We start from the raw sequence: 18814 nt of genomic DNA on the forward strand, positions 1-18814 counted from the left end.
ATATGTGTTGTGCGAATAAAGGATAAGTTTATTATTTCCCTTAAATCATGTTACCTGTCATTTAGCTGCGTTAACCTGCATAAACTACAACACAAACGGTAACAACTTTTACAGCAGTGAGTGTCGCGACTGTTATGTTAGAGTGTGATTTTGACGTCACTTTCCATTAAGCCAAACGTGATGCTAGCTTTCCACGCTATGGAACCTCTTGCTGCTGAAGCTCTTTGGACTTGGAGCCGCTCGTTCTCGTTGGCTAGTAGGACAATAGCATGCGCAGAACCATGGATTCTTACCTCCATGTGCAGAACTCTGCAGCTAACATATCTTTGGTGCAACTTTAAAAAACGTGTGTTCGTGTAGTGGACGTTGCGTGTGGACTGTGGAGGTTATGTTGTGATTGCGTTGCAGTGTTTAAGTTTAAAACCTTAATCAGCAGTCAACATGCCTTTGCCAGAGAAAGTTTTGATGCGTAAGATCAAAAAGCGTGAGAAGAAGAAGCTTAAACTTCTGCAGACGAAGACACAGGACACCGAAGAAAGTAAGGCGTCGTGTTTACATCCATATCGTGTTTGTTGTTTATGTGCATTTCAAGTTAGGAACTAATTGAAAAGTAAAATATATTTTAGTACTAGGTTGTATATTTGATTTTCATGCATTCAGTTAGCTTAACAATTTTTGACATTTGTTGATTGAAACGTAGTATACACTAGTGGAAATACACTTACTTTATGTTATGTACTGAACGTACTCTCTGCGTATAACTTTACAGTCAATCTGCGGATTAATAGTACGTTTGTGATATTCAAGACACCTCATCTTTACTGAGTTGTACCCGAAATTATTGTAAAATCAAACGTGTAACTATTGACTTGTCTTTTACTATAAAGTGGAGTACAGTTCCGAATATCACCGGTGAAATAAACCTGTCCAACCCTCATGTTCTCCATTACATCTGCTACTGGTGAAGTGACTGACAGAAACTACAGTTGTTTGTGGACATGGTTTTATGTGATGTGTGTAATAATGTGAAGGAGTGTGTTCAGGCCTACTGGAAAAACTATAGTTGTGTAATTACCATTTCAGGCATAGATGAAAGTGCAGAAGATACGTTGCCCACGCTTGTGACAAAAGAATCTCTCCAGAATGATACAGCCAAAAGGAAACACGAAAACGACGAAGAATCCAATAAACGTATGTATTCAACAAGTAGTTTTTTGCATGATGCCGAATGTGTCTATTTTACGGTGTAGTACACTCTTATCAGTGAAATGCATGGCTATGTACTGATCTTTTACATTATCGTCTTAAGCTACTTTAAGACGATTTGAGTCTGCGTTATCACTGTGGTAACTTGGGTTTATTTGACTGTGGGTAGTGACAGAAAGAAATCCGGCGACCTAGTGGGCCAAGTAATACGACCAACTCTGCTGATTCACCGACCTGTGTAAAGACAATCTAATACCGCCCATGCTTCAGTTGTGTAATGCACTGTCAGCCATCATGCTGAAACCACGTGTGTTGTTGAATGTCCAGGGTAACTTCCTACAGTACCAATAGTAGTTCCTGTTCCAAAAATTTTGATATTTGTGTCCATTCAAAGTGCCCTCAATAAAATACTGACCAATGTGTTTGCTCCCCATGATGCCATCCATACGTTAACCAACCAAGAACGTTGATCAACTATGGGGGATTGTCTACAGTCCAGTAATGCATTTTATGCCAGTTAACTCTACCATGGTTTGTGAATGCAGACTCATTGGAAAGTAGTAATTCAACAAAGAATGTGCAGGTCATTGGCATTTTTTGATATGTCCATTCGCAAAACACTACTCGGTTATGGAAATCAGTGCCATGAAGTTCTTGATGCAGTGACACATGATATGGCTGATACTTATGGTGATGCAGTATTGTGACAATATTATCTACAGGCACATTGGAATTGTGGTTTAATTGCCTGGTACTCATTAGCTTCTGCTATAACATGTTTGCTTTGTACCCTTTTGTTGGTCTGTATGCTTTCATCAGACATAAGACGTTCACAATCTTTTAAAAGAACAAATGAGAGTGAGCTTCCTCTAGAAAACACTCAGTGTACAGCAGCTTCAACATTCTCCATAAATCAGGATCATTATTTCATTTTTTTTAAATTTTTTTCTGAGGCTGCAACATTAATGTCCAGTTGCACGTCTGTTCACCAAATGATAGGTAAATGTACTGGCAGCAAACTCTGTTGGAGAGTACAACATTATGAACGTGGTTTCCAATTACGAGTTATAAAATATGGACTCATCCAATCCTCGAACATGGATGTGGGGTCCCACATGCCTTTGGGTATTCAAGGGCCATTGGTAACATGTCGTAAATTATGATCAAGTACCCATTTCTATTCCTCTGATTACAGCACCATCTGTGACAAAACAAAGAAAATGCTTCAGACAAAACCTATGTAGATTTCGCCATAGAATCATGATTTGCAATAAAAAACTGGGGTTCTCATTAAAGATTTCGTAGTACCCCTCCCTGCCACCCACGCGTGTGGTTTGGTGGCGGTTTCAGTGTGGTATCTTTGGGTATTCCTCCCTGAGACATCCAAATTGGATTTACAGTGTTTTTTGTTCCGATGTGTAGTTTTAGAGATAGTTGAAGGTCTTTAGTGAAAATGAGCAGCCTCTGTGTCATTCAGTACATGATAAGATTTCAGAGTGGTGCAGAGATTGGCACCTTGGTTTAAATGTCCTGAAAGTTAAAGTTGCGCTCTTTTCAAAATGGAAAAAGATAGTAGTTTATGACTATAATGTGTGTGAGTGACAGTTGTAATCGGTTAACTCGCACATGTACTTGGGTGTAACACTTCGTAGGCATATGAAATGGAATGAGCACATAGGCCCAGTCATGGGTAAAGCAGGTGATAGACTTCAGTTTATAGGACCAACAGGGGGTATTGAACATATACAGAGAAGGACAAAATGAATGGTTACAGTATGTTTGATCTGTGGGAGAGTGTTACAAAAATACTGAAGAAAGTGATGTGGCAGACTCTTTGAATATAGATGTAAGCTATCCTGAGGAAGCCTACTGACAAAGTTTAAAGAACCAGCTTTAAATGACGACTACTCTGTACTACAACCCCTACACTTTTGTAGGGGTTGTGAGGACAAGATTTGGGCAATTAAAGCTCACATGGAGGCGTTTAAACAATCATGCTTCGCACACTCCATATATGAGTGCAGTGGAAAAAAAAACCTACAGGTGCAATGGGACGTACCCTCTGCCAAGCACTTCATAGATGTAGGCTCCATTCACAGAACATCTTCCCATGTGACATGCACCCCTCAACACGGAGTGCATCACACCTTGTGTTGGGAACTCAAGGGAGGTGGGAAGGACTGCAGAAGTGGTTATGGGAAGAGATGCATGCAGTTGAAGTGTTCCTCTGTGTTCTTCATGAAAGTGGCTTTTATTCCCAGTTGTAGCATTTTAAACTAGTTTCGGAGTGGGGGCGTGGTGGTTGAAATTGAGGTCTCTCTTCTGCCACATGGTGGGTCTGGGTGACCCTTGAACCTACCTCTGTTGATGGCTGCTAGGGCCATCCCTCTTTTACTCTGTTTCAATGGATTTTGGGTGTGGTTAGCACATCTCTCTGCCACACCCTATTTTCTTTTTAGGGGTAACCCTCTGATGAATATCGATACTATTCCACTCTTTAAAACTTTTCCTGTAATGGATTGAGGATGGGATGGCTGTGGCAAGCACAGCCGCCATTGTTTGCAGAGCCATGGGTAGCCTAGCCACCTACTGACCTGATTATTCCTCTCACTTTAATGTCCCATTATGTTTTTAGCCTCCTCACTTTCACTATTATAAATCTCCTAGTTACAAGGAATTCTGTATTGTATGACTGCCTTAGCCTTTAATTGGGTTGGGAGGAGGAGGGGGTCAGGTAAAGGTGATGCCTCTGTTGCTACAGATGAGTCCTGGGAGATCCTTTGTCTGCTGTGACTGATATTGTCCTGAACCATGCACTTTCACTTGTCTTCAAATTGTTCCTCGCCCTAGCGTAAACATTGTTTCGGTGCCGCTTTTGGCCACTCCTATGTAATTTCATAATTGATGAAGTTTCTGGGTGATGTCGCTTTGCCAGATGAACAATCTTTTGACTGAGGAGGGACTGATGACTCTCTGTTTAGTCCCACAATCCCAATAGTCAATCAGTCAAGAATGAGTGCAGCAAAGACAACACAGACTGGCAACATCTGTGACGGTGTACACTGCCTTATTTGCTGGGGAGAGGCCGGTAGTGGATATTGATCCTAAGTCTTGAACTTCTATTCATTCTACTGCTTTCATCAGCCACTGCACCAAGATCAGCCACTGCACCAAGTGTGTTCTTGGAGTTTATGATTAATAACAAGTTTTCAGATGTTCTGTATTTAGCAGTGAATGGTGAACAAAGTAGCAAGAGTGTAAAAGTTGATAACTCACTAGCTGCTTTGTAAAGTCCTTATGTGTGTAGATAAAAATGTCAGTTGTGTTCCAGTGCTGCTTCCCAGAAACCCAGTCTGTGGAAAATGTTTGCCATTACACCTATCAGGCATTAATTCACACCAAGTGAGGTGGCACATTGGTAGCACACTAGACTCACATTCGGTAGGACGATGGTTCAAACCTGCATCTGGCCATCCTGATTTAGGTTTTCCATGATTTCCCTAAATCGCTTCAGGCAAATACTGGGATGGTTCCTTTGACAGGGCATGGCTGACTTATTTTCCCATCCTTCCCTAATCCAATTAGACCGATGACCTCGCTGTTTGGTCTCTTCCCCCAAATCAACCCAACCCAACCGCCATTAATTCACTACAACTAAATCAGATTTAGTTATCTAGTACATTAGTACATGTTTGACTTGCTTCTTCTTTATAGGATATAAGTTCAAGTCTTTGTTAATATTGTTGACAAACTAAATTTTTTCATTGCAGATGAGAAGAAAAAGAAAAAAAAGAAAAAGAAAATTGAAGAAGAGGAAGAAGATAGTGAAGAACAAGCAGAGAACGCAGATGTAGAGAGAGAATCTGGAAATGAAGCTATGGAGAACGCAGAAAATGATAGCCAGGACATTGGGAAAAAACGTATGTATATTTTGTTGTAAATGTGCTGTGTATTATGTTTTTTGGGTTGTTGAAGTAGAGTGGATAGTTTGTTAGTGCTACCATGTATTACTGAATAAAAGAGTAGAGCCAGCAGTGAAAGTCAACATTTAATGAGAAAATCATTTGTACACATTCACAGCATAAACTGAAAATGGAGCACATTGGTACAGAAAATTGACCAATCCAACGAATGGGGTCATTATGTGTTGCCGCGATAGTTGAAAGTGCATCAGAGTTCCAGTATGGTGAAAGTTATGGTGACTCTCGTGTACGACTGTGATGGTGTTATCCTAACATATTACGTTCCTACACGGCAGACCATCAATGCACAGTATTACTGTTCAATTTTGGAGCATCTCCTGTGACCAGCTTTGAGAAAGAAGTGGTGACACTTTCTGCGCAACCCACCGATCATTTTGCATGACAGTGCACAGGCGCATACAGCACAAGTTGTGGCTGCTCTGTTCTGTCAGTGGGACTGCGAAGTACTGTACCATCCACCATGTGCCCTGAACTTAACTTCTTGTGACTTCGATTTGCTTCCAAAGATGAAGGAACCACTTTGTGGCATTTGCATCAGAACTGTTCCAGAAATTCGACATGCAGTAGACTGCTCCATTCGCACCGTCAACAAAACAGGCTCTGCTAATGGTTTACTATGCCTTTCACATCACTGGAAACAGGTTCGACACAATGATGGTGACTACTTTGAAGGACAGTATCAGGTGCAAGCATGAAACTCTTTTGTATCAGTTGTGAGTAAATAGTTACCACTATTTAAGTTCCAACCCTCGTATATAGAATTCAGTAAACACATGGTTTTGGGCCCCATCTCATCTTTTGTTGTACCTAATTGGGCAAGTGTTTTTGGAGGTGGACGGAAAACACATTTAATGTTGCATCAAGCCAGGACTGTGGTAATTTTGCTGTCTTATGGCTGATATGCCATTATCATTGTATGTAGGGGACTCCATGAAGTACGAAGAAACAAACCTTGACGTTTTGGGGCTGTGTTCTGGAAGAGGCTATTGACGTGCAAGTGGCTGATGGGATTATTAACAGAGACACTGGGTTCACTCTCAGCAATGCTTGGCACGCAACATTTAGACAACTAAAATTATAGCATTGGCTAAGTGTGACTTCCACACCTGTCACAGGCCACATGAGTGCTGAGGGGCCAGAGTTTGCGCTCAGCATCCAGCGGCACTACCTCCTTCCCTCCCCCACACCCACACCCCCACCTTCACCCCACCCCACCCCACCGCTGCCACCACCACCACCACCACCACCACCACCACCACCACCATATACACATTCCACCTGTCGCAGTGTGCAACTGGCAGTGAAGGAAAGGTCAGGGGGGGGGGGTTGATAAAAGTATAAAAGTAGAAGGGAGGTGGGATGTAGCAAAGACATTGAATCTACAGATATAACCTGAAGCTGATGGTGAGGTACGCTGTCGAAATATTGTTTCAAAAACAACTGCACCCGGCTGGACCCTGAGGAGGTGCTCAGCGAATCAGTGAGGAAAGAAGTATGTGGAAAAAGCTGACAGGAAGAAGGGAATGTGGAGAGTAAAAACAGTAGAAGGAGATAGAGATTGGAATATATATATAACAAGCAGTCGTGGTCATCAGATATAAGTGCTCCTCAGAGATGAAGAGATTGGCACAAGAGTAGAGGTTGTAGTGGAGTGAATCAGACCAATCTGGTGGCTGATGGGGGCGATTGTGGTAAGCATTCGTGTAAGACCCGAAGCAATGATCCCCGCAGGTGACAGGATCAAAATCCAGCTGATCACTTATCAGAGCGTTCACAGCAAAGTTCCAGAGTTTGAGACAATCTTAAAAAAGACAGTGATGCTTATATAAGACTATGTACAGAAATTGGGCTAGAGTTCAAAATTGACAACAGTGAGATTTTTGGGGAAAATGGAAGTGTGTATTGAAAGGATAGGCTAATTGGAAATGAAATTGGTGCATCTGTCGCTGTGCACTAGAAACTCGGACCCACCGAGATAGAAATTGAAACTGCGTGGAGATTGATTGGGCAAGACTCAGTGTCAATGATGAGCATAAACTCGTCATTTAATCATACTATTGATCACAGAAATCAACCCAGATGTAAACAGAAACTTCATAAAAAAAAGCCCCAACTCATCATTACGTGTTTCCCAACCATATTGTCATTATTGGAGGAGACTTTCATCATCCAACAATTGATGGTGATAATTTTAATTATGTTAGGGGTGGGTTGGACAAAACATCCTGTGGAATAATACTAAATATTTCCCTGAAAACTACTTGGAACATATAGTTCAGATTCCTACTCATTGTGGAAATAAATTAACTAAGATCTAAAGACAATAGGTAGATCATACCTTTTTGATGGAGTCTGTATTGAAATTGGTATTATTAGCCATGTGGCAGTTGTAGAAGCAATGATTACTAAAATGTGAAGGGCAACTAAAACAAATAGAAAGATGTAATGTTCAATAAACTAGATAAAGATGCTGTAATGTCCTATCCCAGTTAGGAACTCTTAGCTTTGTCTGGACAGGAGCATTTAGACATACTGTGGGTTCAATTTAAATAGTAGTTCATCAAACATTAGAACAGTTCGTAATGGAAGAGACTGTTGGAGTTAAACATTCACTATAAAGAACTTCCAAAGAAGCAGTGATTACAGCATAATAGATGTGTAAGAAAGCATACAGCTGTAGATGAAAGGATGCTGAAAGAAATTTGTCTGTCAAAACGACTGTGTGAAACCTTCAATGACTATTGTAGCAGACTTTTATCAAAATCCATTGATTACACAGAAAAACCATACACTATTGACTATATTTAACTATGGGAAGCATGAAGGATCACAGATTTCTTTCTCTATTGAGAGAGCGTCACAGAAATGAATAAAAAGCTTAATTAACAGACGGTCGAAGATTGCAGCCAATTATCCTGCAAAGGATTATTTACAAAGTCTCAAGAGCATATGTCCACAGCTCATGGTCTAGTGGTTAGCATTGCTGCCTGTGGATCACTGGGTCCCGCGTTCAATTCCCGGCCTGGTTGGGGATTTTCTCCGCCCGGGGACTGGGTGTTTGTGTTGTCATCATAATCGTCATTCGTGACAATGGCTAGATTGGACTGTGTAAACAATTAGACTGTGTAAAAATTGGGACTTGTACGGGCGCTGATGACCGCGCAGTTCAGTGCTCCGCAAATCTATCATCATCATCAAGAGATGGAATGGAGAGAAACAAGAGATTGAATGGAGAGTGTACAAAAAATACTTCAGCAACTTACATATTACTCTGCAGTGACTGTGAAGACAAGATTAGTACAAAGGCATTAAGCATTTGTTTTCCTGTGCTCTGTACACAGCTGGGCCAGGAAGAAACCATAAAATGTGATGCAATGGTAAGAACCCTCTGGCATGCTTTTCACAGTGGTTTAGATTATGTACGTAGATGTAAATTGGTGTTCAGAGATGCTAATATTAAACCTCAATAAATGCCAGAGATAGCCATTGGCTCCACATCATCTTTCCCTGCGCTGACTACATAATAGAAGGTGCATAAAATGTGAAACTTTAGAAAGGAACAAGGATCCATTTCTGACATACAGTAGCTTATAACACGTTGACTGACATGAGGCAGCCGCTGGCCACAGCACAGTCTCATGCCCGGCTCCATGCACCCACCGGTGGCCACAGCAGAGCCTCACGCCTGAAGCCGTGGCCTGGCCTGTCGGTGAAACATACATCACTGTGTGTGGCAGCAGATGGGGTAAAAGTGGCTGATTCTAAGAAAAGTGATGCAGGAACTAATCACTTGAATAGTAGATGCTATTATTACTTAGCACAAATTTTTTGTCTTGCCGCATCACCCTTGCACAATGGTAACAGCAGTTCCCTTCTGATAACCAAAGTTAAGCTCTTTCAGGCTGGGCTAGCACTTAGATGGGTGACTGTCCGGGCCTGCTGCGCACTGTTAGCAAGTGGGGTGCACTCAGCCTCTGTACAGCTAATTGAGGAGTTACTTGACTGAGAAGTAGTGGCTCCGGCCATGGAAACTGACAACAGCCAGGAGAGCAGTGTGCTGACCACACCCCCCTCTACATCTGCTTCCTGTCAGCTGAGGATGACATGGTGGTTGGTCGGTGCCGGAGGCCTGTTTGGGTGGAATTTAGTTTAGGTTTTATATATGAAACTTGTGATGATGCAACTTTGCTGATATCTACATTTGTTCATAAACCATATAGCAATTGTAAAAACTGAGAAATGAATTTTGCCTTTGAAACTATATAGTCTCTTGGATTTTATTGAGTGCCATGCAAAAAAAAAAAAGAAAAAAGTATTGTACTGGCTGTTGTTGTTGTATAAGGAACTTTTTTGATAATTAATTCTAACAAATGTGTTCTTTCCCTACAGTACCAGGTTCAGGGATTGCGTTGGAGATACTGAGCAACAGAACATTTGAGTCATTGGCTGACAAGGTCTGTGAGAACACCTTGAAAGCAATTGCTGACATGGGATTCACTACAATGACAGAGATCCAGTCACGAGCAATTCCTCCTCTCTTGGAGGGCAGGGACATGGTTGGTTCAGCTAAAACTGGTTCTGGAAAAACTCTTGCCTTTCTTGTGCCAGCAGTGGAACTTATATACAAATTGCACTTCATGCCCCGGAATGGTAAGAATATGTGACATTTAATATGGTCCAGGTAACATGTAGCAGAGCATTTTCCTTGCCTTTCTTCTTTCAGTTTCCCTCATTAGTTTTATCCAGTTGTTGTTGTCACTATGAGGACATTTAGGTAAAGGTTTCTTCCCTATTAAATTATCACTAACGCAGCAAATTGGCTATGTACAGGATGACAATTATTGAACTAGATGAAATAAAATCATCGTAACTTCTGTATGGTATGCATTAGGATGTTCAAACTGTTTGGTTGGCAACTGGGCATGATGGGAATTGGTGTGCACAGTGTGGTATGGTTTAGTAACGAAGCCCACTGTCATTAGGATGAGTTAATCATAAGCAAAATTTGCCCCATTGATGGACTGAGAATCCAAATTTCATGATCAAGAAGTTTCTTCACCCCCAACGGGTGTATGATGTGTAAGTCCAGCCACAGAATAAATGGTGCAATATTCCTTGATGGCATGGTGACTATCGAACGGTTTGAAGGTTTTGGAAGATGATTGCATCCTCATTATCCAAAGTGACCCTAATTTTGACAAGGTGTGGTTCATACGAGACTGAGCTCTACACCATTGAAGCAGGAGTGTGTTTGATGTCCTGGAGAAGCACTTTGGGTACCGCATTCTGATTCTGCGGTACCTGGAGGCCACTGGCATGGGCGTTGATTAGTCTCCATATTCTCTGGATCTGAACACTTGTGACTTCTTTTTGTGGGGCTATATTAAAGATGAGGTGTACAGCAATAATGCCAAAACCATTGTCGAGCTGAAAACAGCCATACAGGAGGTCATCAATAGCATTGATGTTCCAACACTTCAGTGGGACATGCAGAATTTTGCTATTCATCAGCGCCACATCATCGCCAATGATGGCAGGTGTATCAAGCTTATTATAACATAAATCCCAATATCTGTAGTGATGTTTATATGTTGAATAAAGTGTGTACATGCCGTTGTTTGTAACTAATTTGAGTTTCTTTTCATATAGTTCAATAATTGTCACCCTGTATGAAGAGCATATGTAATTAATGGAAGGAATTGCCATTTAATATAAAGAAAAATTATTTTATCAAAGTTGAGCAAACTCATTTAGAAGGGTTGTGATAACAGTGGTAGCCTGAATAATTTGGCTTATCTTCATTGTTTTCTCTTTGTATAGAGGTACAGAAGAGTTAGACAAGATTGAGACAAAATACAATGTAAGACAATATTGATGATTATACCTTCCTTAATTTTGCTGATTGCTTTGTCCTTTTATTTTAGAATTATTTTTTCCCCATGTGCTATGACTACCATCTAGCCTGTATTGTCAGAGTTGTGGTGGTGCTGTAAGCTAACTCTCATCTGCCCATAATGTCATGACCCATCAGTTGTAACACACTGCAACTAGAGTTTTCATGGAACTGTTAAACTGGTTAGCAGTGTCTGTTACTTTTGGCATAAAATAATTATGACTAGCAAAATATAAGGATTTGTACTTCAGCTGGATAGATAAAAAACTTGAGTAGATTTTTTATTTATCTGCTTAAATTGTCAGAAATTGATTGTTTTCATTGTTATAGAATCTGTACTTCCCTTCGTTGCTGTCATAAAGAATGAGATTTTGGGTTAACTCCTTATACACAGTCAAATATTGAATTGTGCAAGAGAAAAGTAATTTTGGGTTTCATACATGTTATTTCATTCTTTTTAAAAAGCTTTAAATACAACAACAGCATAATAGTTGCATTTATTCTCTGAGGATATAAAATCATTCATACAGTAGTGATGTTCACAATTACAATACAAGAGGGAATAGTCTATTACTGAATCAAATTTTGGCCCATAAATGAATAAAGGGTTAGGCCATGAACTTCTGTAATAATATATTCATCAAAATACAATGGCGTATCCTTCAATAATATAAAATTCTTTGATTGAAATTATTAGCCGAATATCTGGCATGTAGTTTCACAGGATGTTGTTGTAAGTGTGTTTATCAACTGTACTTTCCGTACTACTACATTTACCATGAATTTTGTCTAAAAAATTGTAAATAGCAAAGTAACCATCCTTACTTTTGTTTTCACTGTAGTTTCCTTACAGCTTACTATGTCCAACCCCTAATCCCACAAAAAATAAGTTTTCAGCCAAAGCCACCTTCAGAAACACACACACACACACACACAAACACACACACACACACACAGTCACGCAAGTAAGCAAGCACACCTCCGACTGAGCTGCTGGAGATGGCGATCACGCTTGCATTAGGTGTGCTTGCCTCTGTGAGTGAATGTGTGTGTGTTTCCTTTTCTTTTCTGGAGAAGGCCTTGGCCAAAAGCTACATCTTAACAATCTTTTCAATGTGCTTGTCTGCAACTCAACGTGTCACTTTTACGGAAAATTACAATCTATCCTTTTCTTTATATCGTTGATGTTCCACCCTGGAGTTTCCATTGTTTGAGTTTACTGAAACAACAACAATAGTGCTGCTCCTCTACAAGAGTATCAATGCATTTAAGGATTCGGATAGGCAATCTTTCCGCACTGGTGTTAAAGGACATGATTTGGACGTTCGAATTACCTATTGTCCCAAACTCTGTGGCCACCAAGAACACCAGATTTGACCCCATGTGATTTCTGGCGGTGGGGTTACCTGAAGTATAGAGTTTATCGATAGGACACTAACACATGCTGCAGGCTGAAGAAAAGCATAGCGAGGAAGGTAGCCAACATCCAACCTGAGATGTTTTGGGCAGCAGTAGAGCAATCTTTAGTATGGTCCTGGGTGTGGTGGCTGCAGATGGTCATCAAATTTAGCAAGTTAAGTAACCTGGAATGCAAATGTGGTACGCAGTTAATAAATGTTACTCTTTCATGTGGAAATTAAAATGTGCTTCTTTCAATGATTTATTCATTAGTTCTCTTCCACATGTCCTTACAAATGTTTCCACAAAGTTCCACTGTCCCACAATCGCTCATTGTAATCACCCTGTAACTGAGCATTCTGACAACTGTTAAAGATTTCTTGCTGTCGCTGAATAATTATCCCCCGCGAAGAGTAATGCATAGATTCTTTTATCTTTTGTTACAGCTGGATGTTATTTCCTCTTGTTCTATCTGTAAGTGTGACGATGAACACAATCTTGTTGGTAAGTTCATTATTTGCTGTTCTGTTCTCCTCTTCTTACCATATGTCCATAACTTAGGTGAACCACCCCTTTCCTGTTCTGCACAGTATTTTTCCTTATAAACTTTCACAACAGTATTTTTATAAATCTTTGAACCATCTGCAATTGTTTTGTCTATTTTTGTTGGAGGCAGTAGATTCACAAAATTCTCTCTCTTCTTCTAACCACACAAAACATGAACAGATTGCTACATTTTCGGGCTAGCTACTATGTTTTTCTGCACGCTTCCATTGCAAGCTTCGTAAAACAAACAGAACAAAAGGCATGACCAAGCATGCTCTGTGTTTGGTTGTTGCTATAGTAGCATCCCTGTAAACAATTAGACTTCAATCACTTTGTTATTCTGATCCAGCTACTGGGCAACTCAGATGTTAAATCGAAAATAAAATCAGTGTCAGTTTTCAGCTGTGACACTTCCAATGCAAACTGGCAAACATTTGCAAATTAAGTTACAGGATCAGCCAGAACATTATGAACACCTACCTAATAGCCCGTATGTCCACCTTTGGCATGGATAACAGCGGCAACACATTGTGGCATGGAAGCAATGAGCCCTTGGTAGGTTGCTTGGGAGTTGGCACCACATCAGCACATGTAGGTCACCTAATTCCCATAAATTCTAGGGAGAGGGACGATGAGCTCTGATGCCACATGCAATCTCATCCAGATGTGTTTGATCAGGTGCAGATGTGGTGAGTCAGGGGGTGGGGGCAGCACATCAATTGGAAATCACTACTGTGTTCCTCGAACCACTCCATCACACTCTTAGTTTTGTGACATGGCAAATTATCTTGTTGAAAAATGCCATTGCCGTTGGGAAATCCGTTGGACCCTCAGAGACTCACATGAATGTTCCCCAGAGCATAAAGGAGCATCCACCAGCTAGTCTCTGTCCTGCAGTACACGTGTCAAGAAGCTGTTTCCCTGGAACATGATGGATTTGTGTCCTCCAATTGGCATGGTGAGGAAGGTATTGGGATTACAAGACCATGCAATGCTCTGCCACTGCCCCAGCATTCAGTGCTGATGACCATGTGCTCATTTCAGTTGTTGTTGCCATTGTTGTGGTGTTGACATTGGCACATGCATGGGTCATCAGCTGCAGAGGTCCATCATCAGGAGTGCAGTGCACTTTGTGTTCACACACACTTGTGCTCTGCCCAGCACTAAAGTGTGGTGTTAGTTGTGTCAGCTTGCCACCTATCCTGTTTAGCCAGTCCTGCCCAACCTATGTTGTGTCTGACATCTGTAATGAGGGGTGGCTGCCCAACCCCACAATGTCTGGATGTGGTTTTACTCAACACAGCACTTCTCGAATACCTGAAAAGTCGTGCAGTTTCCAAAATGGTCTTGTTGAGTCTCCAGGCCATCACATTCTGCCCTCGGTCGAACTCAGACAGATTGTGCGCCTTCCCCACTCTACATAATTTCCAGCATGCTCACTGATACCATGCACCTGCCTGACTAGCAGTCATTCCTCACCAGGTGACATTGCTATTGTCTGGACAGGTTTGTATCGATAGTAGGTTGGTGGTCTTAATGTTCTGGCTGATCAGCGTACATTCAAAATGTTCTACATTCAATGGATGGATGAGTGTGGTGAGAGAGGGAGAGAGAGAGAGAGAGAGAGAGAGAGAGAGAGAGAGAGGTGGGTTTGAAACGTGGCTTATGGAATAGTAAGGTCATCAAAATAGTTACTTGCGGAACAGTAGTTTGCTGCACACATTCTCGCACAACAGTCTTCTCCCACCTGTGTTCAAGCATGGAACTGATAGTATAACATTATAATCTATTCCAACTAACGCTGTAGTTTTTTTCTTTCATACAACAACAGATATATGAAAAGGAAGAAGGAAGATCAGATTTTAATGTCCCTTCAACAACGTAACTTGCTATAAGTGATTTAGGGAAATCGCAGAAACACAAATCAGGAAGTCCACATAGGTATCTGCACCATTGTTTGAATGCGAATCTGGTGTGCTAACCTCTGCATTACCTCATTCGATCACCCTATTTTACACACAGCTAACATGTTCACATTGAACAAATTTGTAAATTCAGTGTTATGACAGGGACTGTAGCAATGTTGTTCACAGTTATGCACGGTCATGTCACATTTGTGTGTGTGTGCGAGTGTATACCTGTCCTTTTTTCCCCCTAAGGTAAGTCTTTCCGCTCCCGGGATTGGAATGACTCCTTACCCTCTCCCTTAAAACCCAAATCCTTTTGTCTTTCCCTCTCCTTCCCTCTTTCCTGACGAGGCAACCATTGGTTGCGAAAGCTAGATTTTGTGTGTATGTTTGTGTTTGTTTGTGTGTCTATCGACCTGCCAGCGCTTTTGTTTGGTAAGTCTCATCACCTTTCTTTTTAAATATATTATCTAAACTTTCATGTTTATTGCACTGCTAAGGCAGAATGAGTTCTCTGATCACATCAGAAACAGATAATGCAATATTTTCGGATGTGGTCTGCACACATGCACATGTGTGTGTGATTTATGATTCAAGAAGAAACATGGAGGTCGTAAAGTATAAAGGTGAGGGCAACAGAGTTGGAATACCTGACAGTGGCAGAGTATTGGGTTACAAGATCCAGTGTGTGTGTGTGTGTGTGTGTGTGTGTGTGTGTGTGTGAGAGAGAGAGGGAGAGGGAGGGGGTGTGATTTTATTTTATTTTATTTTATATATATATATATTTTTTTTTTTTGCGAAGTTTGGGTTTGGAAATAGTAAACTGTAAGGAAACTACAGTGAAAACAAAAGTAGGGACGGTTACTTTGCTATTTACAATTTTTAATCTGAATTCATGGTAAACGTAGTAGTATGGAAAGTTCAGTTGATAAACACACTTACTACAACATTCTGTGTAACTACATGCCAGATGTTTGGCTATTAATTTCAATCAAAGAATTTTATATTATTGAAGGATACATCATTGTATTTCATTGTGCCTGTCTGCAACTCACCATGTTATCTTTACAGTGAGTAGCAATTTGTTGTTTTCCTGATATTGCAGTTGTTTTTGATGAAACAGCTTTACAAGTAAAGCCCTGCTCACCTTGTCGAGACATATGTTGTAGGGCTTCAATTGCAGTGCACGTTGTTAATGTTGTTAGTTCTTGAACTCGCATAAAGGATTCAGATTCATTTGAGCTCACCTTTCGTATTCAATATGCCAACCAAACATAAATCATGATTATTGTAAAAGACAATGCAAGTCCTGTTACTTTTGTTGAGACATAAAAATAATAGGAAAACAGCTTAATTTTGTACAAAGAATTGCATTTGTTAAGTGAGAAGGATTTGTGTCCTGTAAAGCAAACTCACTGCCCATTAACACAGAGCCCGAGAAAATCGTCAGTATGGACCCGCACAGCTGTTGCTGCTAGAGTCATATTGTACGCGCACACACTGGTGAATCGACAAAATTTTGCCCTTCCATGCTCAGCTGTTTTTTGCTGTCAATCACTTTGTTATTCAGATCCAGGTATAACATATGTATCCATGATCCAGTTACCAAACAGCAGAAAATCCAGCATAGACTAATGATAGTGTTATGGAAAGGATAGATTGCTAAAGCAACCTGTGCGATCTCTCCCTGCAACATATCCTATGTTCTCATAACGAACCTGGCCTCGACCATCACTAGTCCCTGTCCTTCGCTTACTTATGCCCTTCCCTGCTCCCACTCCAGCACTAAAAAAAAAAAAACTACTATTTCATCAACATGTCCACTAGTCCTTTTTCCTTCATTCTACTTATCTCTCCTTTTCTGCTTCCCCCTCTCAAACCCCTTACGCCCTACCCTGTCGCCACCACGTCACTGCATGCTCCCACAAGCAGCACTGCACCTTTTCCTGCCATGATCCTGCTATCCCTCCCTCTCCTTGCCCCAGTCTCCTCTATACCCTCACCACACACAGATTTCTTTCCCATCAGTCACAGCTTCTATGCACAGTTCGACCTCAGCAACCATTGACAATCATTGTGTGCTTGTGTGTGTGTGCGTGTGCGAGAGAGAGCAACTCACTGTGCTGTCTACATGATGCGGTTATGTTACACTAAGGTTTTAGAGTGTATGAACATCTCAGTTTTGTTTTATTTGAATCATTCTAGGCACAGGTTGCATAATCATATCTCCAACAAGGGAATTGTCCATGCAGACATTTGGCGTCTTAAAGGAACTTATGAAGTACCACCACCATACCTATGGTTTGTTAATGGGTGGTGCCAACAGGCAGACTGAAGCCCAAAAACTTGCAAAAGGTGAAGTACTTACTATGCATGTAAATTTGTGTGCTTTTTGTTTTTGAGGCTATATTGTGTCTGTGGAATTTATTTTTGGAAACTATTACTTGCCCTTTTAGGTATCAACATCATTGTGGCAACACCTGGGAGACTATTGGACCATCTTCAAAATACTGCAGATTTCTTGTATAAAAATCTACAGTGCCTCATAATAGATGAGGCTGATAGAATATTGGACATTGGATTTGAGGAAGAAATGAAGCAGATTATTAATCTATTGCCAAGTAAGCAAATCCTTTGTTTTCATAATCTGTAGAGTTTGTATGCAATAATTGACAATCTGTATGTTAAAATACTTGTATTTGTGTGACTAGTAGTTACTGTTTGGATATCAAAGAAAATGTCTTAACTTTTTTCAACAGAGCGCAGACAGACTATGCTTTTCAGTGCTACAACAACTGCAAAGACAGAAGCACTCACAAAATTAGCCTTAAAGAAAGAACCAGTCTATGTTGGAGTAGATGACGAGAAAGATAAGGCCACAGTGGAAGGCTTAGATCAAGGTTAGTATTTTGTAATACTTTGCAGATTATTGTCAGTTATTATGTGTGTGTTACAAGTACTTTAACCCAGATAGTCCTGAAATAAAATTTAAAAAATTTTTGTTTTATATTCTAATACTTTATTAGCATTTGTTGTTACACACACACACACACACACACACACACACACACACACACACACACACACACACACACAAAACAGATTTTACAACAGCTACATTGTAGTCTAGTCACAATAGGTTTTCCTTCTGGAAGGATGGCAGGATAATATGACTACATTTTCAACAATATTACATCAACTACAAGTTTTTAGTATGGAAAGGCAGAAAACGTGAAACATGGAGAGCCAAATCACACTTGAGGCACTTACTGGTGGTCTTCTTCTTGCACATTCTACAGTGCAGTTGTAATTTTATTTTTGCCATCTACTGGTAAATCACCAACATAATGTTCTTTCCCATCACAGCGTGATTCAATTTCATTTACACTGGAATGTCGTTCTCTGCTTTGGACAATACTCTTATTTCCATTAAGTATTGCAGTGGCAATACGGCACCTAAATGTGAGATGATCAATTGGCCCCTCATTACACCTGTACAGATTCCAAGCATTTTGTTCAGCAACATCGATTAGACGTGCTATTATAGGAAAATACCACTTTTTTCTTCTTATGTATGTTCTGTATAAGGATCTATTCCACCAATATGATTATTATATGCTTGGAACAGTCTAGGTTGAGGCATTGACACTTTCTGTTTATTGTCCCTGGAGAATTGGCCTACCTGTCTCAGTGGCAGAGCCTGGTCATAATTGGTAGCCAAATAATGACACTGTTATCATTCCACATGACAATTGATATTCCTGAAACAAAAGAAAGTTAATTAACATGTTGATTTATTTCAGAGTATAACATTTAAAGTATATGTTCAGACTTTTACCGGAATTTTTATCTGAACATGACTCGTATGTTCCTCTGTTCTC

The 18814-nt window shown here is 40.5% G+C and overlaps 1 protein-coding gene across 1 annotated transcript in view; it reads left to right on the forward strand.

Moving 5' to 3' along the window:
• The first annotated feature begins 274 nt into the window (after positions 1–274).
• LOC126186134 (probable ATP-dependent RNA helicase pitchoune) overlaps positions 275–18814 on the forward strand; it is a 48437-nt gene continuing 29897 nt past the window's right edge. Inside the window, exons 1-7 of the mRNA XM_049928184.1 lie at positions 275–538; positions 1084–1191; positions 4977–5126; positions 9579–9839; positions 17139–17288; positions 17390–17554; positions 17693–17833. Coding sequence (XP_049784141.1) covers positions 442–538; positions 1084–1191; positions 4977–5126; positions 9579–9839; positions 17139–17288; positions 17390–17554; positions 17693–17833 — 1072 coding nt within the window. The 5' untranslated portion in view covers positions 275–441. The remainder of the gene's footprint in view (positions 539–1083; positions 1192–4976; positions 5127–9578; positions 9840–17138; positions 17289–17389; positions 17555–17692; positions 17834–18814) is intronic.

The sequence above is a fragment of the Schistocerca cancellata genome, chromosome 1, assembly GCF_023864275.1.
Source record: "Schistocerca cancellata isolate TAMUIC-IGC-003103 chromosome 1, iqSchCanc2.1, whole genome shotgun sequence".
NCBI classification, from domain to species: Eukaryota; Metazoa; Arthropoda; class Insecta; order Orthoptera; family Acrididae; genus Schistocerca; species Schistocerca cancellata.